The following is a 12449-nucleotide window of genomic DNA, read 5'->3' as shown; positions in this document are numbered from 1 at the left end:
CAATTACTTAAAAATTAAATTCAACTTCAACTTCCTCCTTTCTTGTGTACATATGAAACTACTTCACTTAGAATACAAACTACAGGAAATAGCATGTCACCTCTGTTGCTGGAAAGGCCCTACGTCATATGGCATCGGACCCAGGACTTGGAGCCACAGATGTGCAGCTTATAGCTGTAAACTCAAAAGACAGGGAATGTCCTTTTCTATGTCTCTCTATAATTGTCATACTACCATGAAGCTCTAGGCCTCTGACTCTGAATGAGTCATAATAATATATATACTACTACTACTACTACTAATAATAATAATAATACACACACACGCGCGCTAATAGTAAGTGTTGTTCAGAAGTGAAGATGACAGTACTGAACATCACCCTGAGAATTCTAACTAACCTCCAAAGCTCCCATCAAAGTAAAGTCGATCTTAAAGTGTCCCCTTCATGACACTCCCACAGGGCCCCCATGAACCAAAAGATGGCTACAACTCTCATGCATTTGCCCCAGTGGTCACATTTTGTTTCAGCAGCAATGCTTTGACAGATGAATCATATAGACAACATAGCTGCAAATTTGGCTTCACAGATATGATAAATTCCGTGCACCTGGAAATCCAAAAGAGGAGATGCAGATTTCTGCATGCAAAGCAGTGCAGCACCACTATTTCTGTGTTTCTGTACAGTGACTATGTGATTTGAGCCGAGAGATGTGTCCTTACACCTCCATTCTAGATTTATAACAGGAAGAAAAGAGTAGGGGGCAAACAAACGAGTATGCCTTTTACAAAGCTAGAAATAAAACTGAACAAGATGGAAAGACTGAAGCTTAAGAATAAATTCTGCTTAACAGTGCCCAGGAACCCATCTGTTCCACACCTGAAGGTTCTCTAGTTTCTACTGGATCTCTGCTTTTCTCTTCTCCATCTGAGTAATTCTGTGCAATGCTGTTAGAGATGCAGGCTCTTGAAGTCCCCATGTTTTCTTCCTCATCCTCACTGTCTGAATCATGGACAGTAATAGGTGCTGCTTTTACAACAGGCTGAATGCCACTTGGTCCTGAAAACAGTAGGAGAATGCCAACAGTTCATGTAAAAATAAGCCATGCATGGATTAAAGGGCTGAAGAACTTTTAGAACTGCTTGAAAAAATGACAAGAGGTGAATTTAGTTCAATTTAGCCACCCATTCTGCGGCTCCCTCATTAAAATCCAAATATGAGAAGAGCAAAACACTGCATTTCAGCATCAAAGCATTCTAGTTTGGAAGGGGAAGAATGTAACAACGTAAGACAAAACACAGGTTTTCTGTAATGTTTCTCTGCTTCATAACAGCTTAAATGTTCTTCCACAATAGTACAAGTAACTGCACAACTACATATTATAATCGGTCCCTGAAACTTCCACCACAAAGACAGAAATGTCGGTCAGAACATCTGCAATTATCCTTCTAAATCCCACCAGGAGAAGTGGGAAGGAGAAGCGTGAATTATCAAGCTTCAGTATAAATGTGCTTTGCTAGTTACCTCTCTTGGCTACTAACCAAAGACATTAGCCAATCACATTGACTTATCTGCCTGTCAATAACACAAGAAATGAACATGAACATGAAGTTAAATAACATTTTCAGGACTTATCTTGAAAAAGTGAACAGATCCAGCATATGTGTATGTTACTTCATGTTTTTGGCATATTTAGTAGAAAATTATGTTATCCAGCAAATAGTGGCTAAAAAAGAAATCAAGACTGCCTTATACCACTAATGTGTGTCACTAATACAAACTAAATTAACACTGGAACAAGTTGTTCTGGCTTGAAAAAAAAAAAAAAGGCAAAAAAGAATCCACATGCTGCAATGAAAGAAGTAAGGCCATTAACACCAACATCAGAACATGACAAGCTCATTCAGGCCTTCTGAGTCTTTTATTATACTGGACACAAAAATAAGGCTTTAAGATCAAGATATTTTACTCCATATGCAAAAGAAAACTGGGGACTGTAAAACAGACTTTAAAACAGAATAAACGTCTTCACAGCAGTAAGCTGTGCTAGCATCATTATTTCAAACACACCAGACAACCCAGCTGAAGAAAACCATCCAAAAACAGACTTATAACTGAAAAATTTAACCCTTCAAGAAGGGGATACCAAAAGCTAATTTCTTTCCAAAACCAGAGTTACCTGCTTGCTCTTCATCAACCTCCATAGGAACAACAGCCTGACTGTGAGCCGGGAGCTCATTCTGGCCCTGCCCTGCAGCCATCCCTTCTTCCTGTGCCACCTCCTCCATCTCATTCAGGGCTGAAAAGATTAAGATGGGGTCAAAAGGAGGAAACAGAAGGAACAGAGGCCATAAGCATAGGAGGAATTCAGCCAGCACCCACAGAGAGACAGAGAATCCTCAAGAAATAAGTAATAGCTGCCTTGATTCCTTCAGTGACTCTCTAGGTTGCACAAAGTCTCTCACAGATTTGTTCTACATCTCTTTAGCCAAGGCCCCAGCCTAATTTTTGGGGTTTACTTGTCCCAAATTTTCCTCTCCTCTTCAAAAGTCTTGTTCCACTGCAGTGAGCAGCATAACCAGGATTTACATATTTGTTTCCTCCAATGACTTCTGCCTTTGCTGGGAAAGTTTAAAAATGTACCATCTGACACTGTGATGTACTCACAGCTCTGACCAGAGGAACCTAGAAAACACTTCACACTTCCACAGATGAGTATCACACTGAAACTCTACATTGCTAATATCTGTACTGACATATATCATTGAATTGTAATGTGACTGTAACAGCTATTAGATACAATACAAAGACAGCTTTTATCACACAGGTATCCGAGATGTGCAGACAGCCCTCAGAAAAGGTAAAAGTTACATACCAGGAACTGAAAGAGCAACAAGCTTTCAATGTATATTTGTAACTCCTCTAGGACCCTACTTAAGTGGCAATGCAAATAAAATCACTCCCTACAAAGGTTCACAAAGATCAGAGATTACCCTCAGCTGCAATCTGTTGCTCTTCAGCTTGACCATCTTGCCGCAGCTCATTCTCCTCATTCTGGTCATTTGGGTGTTGGTGATTGTTGTGGTGGATGTTTGGATTATTGTTATTCTGGTGGTTATTGTTGTTGTCATTGTCATTGTTAGAGTTCTGATTGCTGACTAGGGCAGATGAGACACCAATTCCTGTGCCTGCACTTAGGCCCACACGAGCACAACCCTGAAAACAAAGAGCAACTATTAAGATTTGAAAACACAGACACGTTATCTCGACAACATATCCTAATGCCAACAGAAAAAGCATTCTGTCAGTAGTATCCAGGATAGCAGAACAATATGCACATGAAGAACAGGGAAATTGTCCCTAATACTTCCTTATGCTACACATTGCAGAGGTCCATCTTAAGTTTGGCAACACAGAAGACTTATACTCTGTTAAACTCCTAGTGAAAGGGAACTCCACAAAGCATATAATCTTACTTTATTAAATTGTATTTCATTTGCTATGAGATCATATTACATCAATACAAATAGCAGATTATATAGTCTTCCCAGAACACAGTAGCCTCAAGATAGAATTAATGATCAAAGAAAGCAGTTTTTTTACGTACACGGTTTTCATTACGTTACAACAGCTGTTACAAAGATTTGTGTTACAGTGTGGGAGAGGGGACAACATGAAGAATTAAAATTCCTAAGCTCTGAAAGCACTCCAACAGGGAAACAGTACCCCTATTTCACCCACTACAAAATCATAAAAACCCCTTAGCACTGCAAACAGATCCCTAAGAGTGAAAAAAAAATATAAAAAGCAGCAGCAAAATGAAGTAGCAGCAGAGACCTCAGCAGAAACACAGAATCAATGTGAGTCATTTCCTGGTCACCTATTCATACAAGATCATACCTTGCCACTGCTCCCATCTGCAGAAGCAGCATCATTCTCCCTAACATATCATGATAATAGCAACTGCAAACCCAAGTCATTTATTTACCAAGCTATTTAATTAATTAAAACTTTTAAAAGAATGCGTAACAGCTGGAGCTTACCATATTTCCAATGAGCTGGCAACAATAAAATGCAAAACCATTCCCTGAAAGACTCACCTTAGGAGGTTCACGGAACATCTGGTCCAGAGAAATAAATTCTAAGCTTGGCAATAACTCAATGAACTGACTAAAAGAATCTAGCTTTATCGCATGGCATCGCACCAGGGTGAGGTCAACCAGTCGGGTCCACCTTGAATGATCTGCAGAAGAGAAGAGATGCATTTCCTGAAGGATTCCTATCTCACTTATTTTTCATTATACCCCTTCCAGACTTGAGAGTAGGCATCTTCTGTATCTCCATTCTGACTGTTACCAGCATCATTATGGTTCCAAACCAAGCATCATCTACTGTACTTACTAAGAAACAGAACAAGCAGTACTATGAGCAGAAAAATTCTGTTTTAATATCACAGCGATTCATACAATATCTCTAAAATTTCAAAGGTGTGCAATACCTGTGATCCAATTATTTGGGTTATGTAGATGTGGGCAGTTGTAAATGACCAGATACTTGATGCAAGAAAAAACTTCATTTACAGCTTTCATACCAATATCTGTAATAATTCCTGGATTTTCAACTACATCAGCCAAGCCGTACTTCACCAAGTCTCCATTCGTCATTTTACCTATGAAAAAGATAGTAGCAAACACAGCAGTAAATTTCAGAAACTTGCCTTTATAGCATTATTTTCTAACTCCCTATTTTAGTCCAATTTGGCAAAATGGATCAGATTATTACTTCAGTGCAATAAAGCTGAGACTTTCCCTAGTTTCAGTAAGAGTCTCAGGAAGTGAAGAAAAATGTATTTGGCTGTATGAGATCAGCAGCCTCAATATGGGCACGTTAATTTTTTTTTTACTCACTCTTAGAAAATGATTGAAAACACTTCAACTTATTTAATCCTTATATTTGTCAAATAATTTATGTATATAAAAAAATGTCATACACTGTAGTAAAAACTCATCAACATATCCTAGATGAAGAGTTTCAAACTGTGGAAATTCCAGTTCAGCCATCTTCAAAGCAGAAAAAACACCGTCTTTGGTCAAGGAAGGCTGGATCCGCACTTCATGCAACCTGAATACAATTAAGAATTGTTCCTATTTAAAGGCATGTCAAAACACAATCGCCATAGAAACCACTCAAGAAGATGCCCTCTCATAATAAAATGAAAATATTCTTTCAACAATGGCAGGATTAAGAGGATATTTGTTGTATCTTGACAGCAGTATTTGGCAGTTACACAGCAATATAGTTGTGAGACTAACAGCACGACACTTTTCAGATATAGGTCTAAGAAGAAGGTTTATGATACAAAGTGATTCAGAAACAGACATAACTCCAGTTATTTTAACCACAGAATACTCCTGTTATGTAAAGTTTAAATGTTTATTCCTTAAATTTTTGAAGGTTGTTCTGCTTCTTCATGTGCTTGGACTTCACTACTAAGATACTTATTTTGAAAAAGGAGAAGGGGGAAAAGAAAGATCTAAAGGCCCATACCTTCGTGCAGCAGTTATGATGAGGTAGCCAAGATCCACTTCAAGTGCATTCTTGCAAGCTCCCAGAACTATAGTGTGCAAATTCCTAAAACCACCTGACAAACAAAAAACATTCTTTCACTTCGGTCACAGATCACAACCTTAAGCCTTATACATTTCCACCAGTGTTATCTCGACAAGTGAATTAAGAAAACACATCTTTTTTAGCAAATCAATAAAACACGTATTTGCACCCAACTCCCCTCCAATCCTGCTAGTCCTACTCACTAACAAATGCAACTGGAAGGCTAGCTTATCAGTCAAGAGTTAATTGCAGTTAAAAGATCAAAACAATATTCAATACAGAGCTATATTTAGCACCATAAATATAGTTCCAAACTTGATACCTTTAAAATAATAATCAAGAAAGGATATGCCACAGACAAAAAAGCTAAGCTTCACATGCCTCCAATATTTGCTAATATTTTTATTTGTTTGTTTGTTTGTTTTAAGTATGAGGGATAAGAAGTTTCATACCTGATCTCCAGCTGTCTTCTACCACATGCTGGATAAGTCCTCCAAGAAATGGAACACGAACCAGTTCTAAATGCTCCAAATTTCGAGCAGAAGCCAGGCCCGTCACGAGGGGAACATATTTCAAAGAATTTGTGGGTCCTACATAGAACAAACCAATATAGACAAAGAAGGTTGTTCACTTAACAACATCGAACATATCATGTTAAAGAATTAAAAAATGTCCACATATATCCATCTAGATCAGGAAGTCAACAGAACTACATAGCACCAAATAATGTACAGGAGAGGGATACATTTCTATCCAACACCATGAATAAAACAGTAACTGTTTTCAGAATCTTAGCTAAGATTTCCATTTACAGTTGGTGCCTACATAGCTTTAACAGAATTAGTAGATTTCCTACATACTAAAACATCCCCTCCATATATGAATGCCTCTTACCGGCACAGTTCCTCATGACAAAAGTGCGTAAGCTGATACAAAGGAAATCTTTAAAAGGCTGTGGTTTGGTCAGTCTCACCCACTTCAAATAAAGGTGCCTCAGCATTGGGATACAAGGAATCTCAGGGACATTCACCCCTAATAACACAAACAAAACAAACATTTTAAACAAGCTTTAAACTATAAACTCTAGGATAAATGTCTTTGGATTATCATTCTGGCTTTAAAAAGGAAGTCTTGTCTTTGCTATGTGGCGTGTGAGAAAAGCTGTAAACATTTTAAACACAAGTTCTTCACCTCAGTTTGTCAACGCAGTTTTTTAGAATTTGCCCTTTGGACCTGCTATCATATATATATAGCAACTAATATTTCAAAAATGCCACATGCCAAATTCCCTCTCAAGAAGAACTACAATCTTGCAGAGTTTCAAAGCCTTTAAACCCACCTGTGTTGAAGCCAACTACTTCACCATTACCACACTTACCTACTAAGTGCAAAGTCTGAATTTTAGCTCCTATAGGAATTTTCAGCTTGTTCTCAGGAGGAATTGGAAAAGCACCATTACGATTACGAAACTTCCCTAAAATGTGAACTTGTGGCATGTATGTCCAAATAGCTTCCACCAGCTCTAAATGAGAGGTCTCAACACCCTGGATAAAAGGAAGCAAAGCAAATGCTCTAACACCAGTTCAAGCAACAATATCCTCTTAACTTCTCAATAGCACGCTATACATAATGCAATGTGTTATTTCACTTTAAATTTGTAGCAAGACTTGTCTTTTTAAAAGCAGAGGGATCAGAGTTTCAATTAATTTCTGGACTTAAGAGCACCAGTGATTCCCACTGGTGCAAATAAAAATAGTAGTCATTTGCAAATATGGTCACAATTATCTGCTACTCTGTACAGCCAGATCTGAATACAAAGCCCAGGTCTGAACATGAAGCCCTGTAAGCAATGAGTTCCTGACATACTACTTCTGCTCTGTTAACATGCATCATCTCAGTTGCTGAAGGAGGTTCTCTCTCAAGTCTAACCACTCACCAGCAGATTTGGACAGGCCTGCAAAGCCTCTAAAACTCCAGGAATGCTGAAAGCTTCATGGCCACGGACTCTGCGTCTTTCAAGATACCTGGGATGAAGACCATAAAGTTGTTCAATGTCTGGCATCTTCCTCAGCAGCGTTAGGAAACTGGAATCAGTGAAACCTAAGATGACAACAACAGATTTGGTATTTGTGTGACAGCAGACACCTATCTGTAAAGGGGAAAGCCAAATACGTTGTTCTCTTTATATGGTAGTATAAATTCTACAATGTCAAAAGATGTACTCAGTGAAGTAATAGCTTGTCTTCTACTTCCAGATTCTGGAAATCATGACCTACATACTCTTCTGCCTTGAATTTTGCAAGCTTGCTATAGGTTTCCTTCAGTGGAGTTGCATGGCTACAGGGTTAACGATACTTTCTCCCTTCTCAAGATGAAGCACCTCTGCAGAATGTCAGGCTTTGTGTTTCTGTCTTTCCTGGAATTCCATTTATCAACTATATGGCTCAAAAATGCCCAGCTGGATCAGTTATATGCAGTTGATCACTATTAACCACAGCTCACAATTCTCAAAGAAATAAGACAGTTTTTTAAAGCAAAGGATTATTTTATTCTAACATAAGACAACACATAAAAAGGATTTTAAACTAGTAAGTTACCTGTATTTACATCTATCTTAGGTTAGGTCTAACCATCTACCTGATATCAGCCCTAATAAATCTAACTTTGCAGATCCTTTAACTTTTAGAATTCACTCATTTTAGCTCTCTCCCCCAACAAATCCCAGCAGCATAATTTAAATCCAACAGAAATCCTAATACTCACAGAGTTGACCTAGGTTGCCAAATTTATCTATTGATCTGAAGATGGCTTGAGGTGTGACATCAAAACTTATTTATTCTTACATTGTTAAGTGTTGGCAGATGAGTTGCTCTCTCATTCCATTGTATTTTTTCCTGCCTGCATGCAAACAGCCTCTTCTTGGATTAACCCTTGGATTAACTCCCTTACAATAATCAGACAAACACAGATTGTATTTACAGATTGCTACAGAGAATCCCCGTTTCTGCTACAGTAATATCCAATATATACACACACACATACACAGATAAATTTTCCAAACCACATACTCAAGGAAGCCACCCAAATCTCACAAAAGTCAAAAGGAATTAAACTTCTAACTCCTTTTACTGCTTTTGAAAATTTACCCTGCATATGTCATTATAAATGCCAGGACAGCACAGACAGTTTTGCCCAATACCACTTTAATGCCATATCTTGAGTGAGTGCATTACTCACCAGTGGGCATGTATTCCCACCAACGGCCTGCACAAAGATCCACAACCTTCACTACTCGCAGATAAAGAGTGACTGCTTCCTTCAGCTTCCTGGACAGGCATTCCATGCACATGATATCCTGCAAGGGAAGGTACCTTTGGGAGAGGAAAAAACACCCCTCTGATTTATCAAAGGTGGATCCTTTTTGACTTTTTCCAAACTGAAGAACATCCCAAGCATGACTACACAAATTCATACAGTTCTAACACCTAATAACATTAATTCAAACAGAATTTTCAGACTGTACTCTAATAAAGTGTGAAATTTTGCTAAGCAGAATGACTCGCCAATTTTTGACACGGAATATAGGATATTTAAGGTACAAATATAGTATTAAAATGGAGAGATGCTTTAGTTCTCTAATAAATACTGCTGACCAAACCATCTGCCGCGATAGTTTCTATGTTTTTTAATTAAAGGTACTTTCATTTTCTAGTACATACTAGCATACTCAATTTGCCAACATTTTGGAGAGCTACTGTTTTTAAAGAACTTGCCAGTAAGACATTATGTTTTGAATATAATAGGCATGAGTGAACATCTTGGAGAAAGACTGTGCTGTAGGGAAGATTATATACTCATCCAAGTTCCGTTCCGCACACTGAAGCAGACGCAACAATTTCAAAACATGTACCTCAACTATGTAATACCTGAGATACATTTCTGCACTGAAATCAATATTTAAACACTTCTTACCACACACTGGTGAACAGAATTAAATCACTTACTTATTTCTTCTTCCTTCTATCATTCACAACATTCACATAAATTAATTTTCAAAGTATCCAAATGAATTCTGGGGCTGAAAAAACATTTCTCACCCCTTTTTATCCAATTTTTATCCACCAGTTCACTCATGGTACATCTATGCTTTCTGAATACTATGTGACACAAGCATCAATGCAGGTAAGATTGGGAAAAAAATAGAAAACAATATAATAATAAACAATAAATTGGCTTCTGACAAGCTGCTCACCTAAAGATGTGGCAAAGCACTTCATGAGAGAGTTGGTTCATGTAATCTTTTGGCTCATCAGCTTTGGTAGATTCAGAGCCTTCCCTGTTCACTGAGCATGGCTTCACATTTTTCCGCCGGGGACCCATATTTGCAATGATTTCTGATTAAAGGAAATGTTCACAATGTTATGCAAATTCAGTGCAACTGAAAAAGAAAAGGGACAGAGAGTAGAGGACACACCAGTTAAGCTTTGTTTACCGAAAAACCCAGCAAAATCTGCCAATACAGACAAGCTCCAGTACAGCTGAACTGAGTTAACTAAGAAATAGAAAAATTCTTCCAACAAGTTATAGTTTGCTTCATACATGAGGTCTCAGACATAACCTGACAATTATTAGATAAACTAGAGCATCCCTTTGAGCTAAGGAAAACTGACAAAGAGGAAAATCACCACAGGTTTAATAAGAGATCAATTCTTTTGCGTGAATAAAATGTCTTCAGAGATACCATCCACACACTAGTTGATAAAACAAGTCACAGGAAAGCTGTGCGGAGACTACAGAAGTTACCAAGCAAATACCAACTAGACATGTTCCAGTGAAACAGAAAGCCCAAAGCCTCTGTCTAGCAGAAAAATAAATAATTTTCCTTTTAGAAAAAACGGGCTCCTACCGATCATTCCCAAAAAATGCCCTACTAAAGGTCCTCAAACTAGCTCTTCTTAGAGGTTAGAATACCAAATAAAATATTCAGGTTGCTTAGTTAAAGATCAAAGCCCCAGAAAAACTGAAAGACCTTGCCTCAGCAGCAATGTGCAGGATATCCTCTCCTCTTTCCCTTTACTGAATTAATGTGTTCATGTCTACATTGTTCCTGCAGCACACATACAGGCACAGAAGGACTGAAATAACAATAATATGTTTCATTTAAAAACATACAAATTGATTACAAGAAGTAACAAATAAGTAACTCAAATAAATATGAACGTAACGTTAACATTAGAATAACCAAGTTAGCACCTCATGCAGATGAACAGCATGAGAAATGTCTTCACTACTGGTATTTAGCTGAGGAATGCTTTCTGGTAAGTAGGCTAAAGCATCATTAACTCAGTAAACCTGTTTAACAGGTTGAATACCAAAATTCAGTGGATGAGGAGAAACAACTTTAAAAAAAGACAGCTTTTGGAAAACTTATCAGAGCTGCGTCTGTTACAGCATTCACTGTGATGTAAATATACCACAGTGTTTGCTTCACACTATGTGGAAGTGGCAACTGAGAAGAAAAACAAAGTACCTCACGGAAATGAAAAAGAAAAATTTTGCCTTCTCCAACACAAATGATGTATATGCTGGCACAAAATTTAAAATATTGATAGCTTCACTGTGATCTAATTACTAAAAACATGTGCTTTCACACATTTTCATATGCATTTTAAATTGTCATAGTTAATTTTATTTAAAACAGTGATATTAGAATAACTAAATTGGCACCCTCTGCCCGTGAATAGCATGAAACGTATCTCTACTCCTTTGGATTGGCTAGGACTTCTCCAGCCACAGCTAAAGGCACTGAGTTTGTTGCCTGTACACGTACTACCCTTCTTTTCGGTGCACACTGGAAGGGTTTAGTATGTTCATAATACTGCATTGTAATGTTGTTCAACTTCATGAAGCCCAAAACTGACTTCAAACTACTTGTAAGATTGGATTCCGATGAAAACAAGTATTACACAGATTCCCAGTGAATGTCACCTGATGACTCAATTTGAACAGAAGGCAGGATACGACGTAAAAAATTCTAGGTTGATGCAGACGCATGATGGAGTATAACACAGCAGTATTTAAAGGACAGCATTAAAAGGACTGTGATATAAGGTAAGAGAAAGAAAGATATTAACAAACAGACCAGCATATCGGGGAAAAAGTCTGAAAGAATCCTGTAAAATTTAAATGCAATGAGCACAACCTGCCCTCCGAGTTTGGGCTGTAGTTTAGTTTGGCTCCTGCCATTAAGTAAAAGGGAAAAAGAATGACCTAGTCTCTTATGAGGCAGCAGTTTCTGCAAAATACGTTCTCGTCTTGATACTATTTTGAGCTAACGTGCAGCTTTGACATCTCATTATAATTAGAAAGCTGACCCCATTTGCAAAAAAACTCCAACTCTTCAGATATTTAATAAAGCAGATAAAACAGAGTTTCGATCTCCCCAACTCAATTAATTCACGAGAGCCTTTGTATGAAACAACAGCTTGATGTATTATCTTCTCGATTAGTAACCACTACGCAGAACTTAAAAAGCTTAAAAACCCACGGGGAGACCCGCGCCGCCCCGCAGAAACGACCGCTTTAGAGAAAAATGCGGAGAACAGCTAGGGACGGTCTGGCAAGCGCTAATTTAAGAGGGGTGTTTCCTTATGGGAAGAAGAAAAAAAAAAAAGAACAAGTTTATTTTTGCTTGGATAAGCGATATAAAAGCAGGTTTCCCCACAGCCCTCTTCCCTGCAGCCAGCCCAAACGCCGCCGTTCCCGCAGCGGCGGGGGGGGGGGGCGGGGGCGGGGGGGGGGCCCGCGCCCCCAGCCTTTTTGTGCCACCCCGAGGCGTGCA

At 38.3% G+C, this 12449-nt stretch overlaps 1 protein-coding gene across 1 annotated transcript in view; it reads right to left on the bottom strand.

The window, feature by feature from the left end:
- Positions 1-10001, bottom strand: part of FBXO38 (F-box protein 38) — a 22816-nt gene extending 12815 nt beyond the window's left edge. Inside the window, exons 1-13 of the mRNA XM_009285730.2 lie at positions 9861-10001; positions 8846-8979; positions 7545-7708; positions 6987-7152; positions 6503-6640; positions 6061-6198; positions 5546-5639; positions 4989-5119; positions 4497-4667; positions 4099-4241; positions 2992-3214; positions 2178-2297; positions 878-1057 (exon numbers count right to left, since the gene is read on the bottom strand). Coding sequence (XP_009284005.1) covers positions 878-1057; positions 2178-2297; positions 2992-3214; positions 4099-4241; positions 4497-4667; positions 4989-5119; positions 5546-5639; positions 6061-6198; positions 6503-6640; positions 6987-7152; positions 7545-7708; positions 8846-8979; positions 9861-9988 — 1930 coding nt within the window. The 5' untranslated portion in view covers positions 9989-10001. The remainder of the gene's footprint in view (positions 1-877; positions 1058-2177; positions 2298-2991; positions 3215-4098; positions 4242-4496; positions 4668-4988; positions 5120-5545; positions 5640-6060; positions 6199-6502; positions 6641-6986; positions 7153-7544; positions 7709-8845; positions 8980-9860) is intronic.
- Positions 10002-12449: the final 2448 nt, after the last annotated feature.

This window comes from Aptenodytes forsteri, unplaced genomic scaffold (assembly GCF_000699145.1).
Source record: "Aptenodytes forsteri isolate BGI_AS27 unplaced genomic scaffold, ASM69914v1 Scaffold54, whole genome shotgun sequence".
Lineage (NCBI taxonomy): Eukaryota > Metazoa > Chordata > Aves > Sphenisciformes > Spheniscidae > Aptenodytes > Aptenodytes forsteri.
The sequence above is the reverse complement of the archived record's forward strand: the minus strand, read 5'-3'. Positions and strand labels throughout refer to the sequence as shown.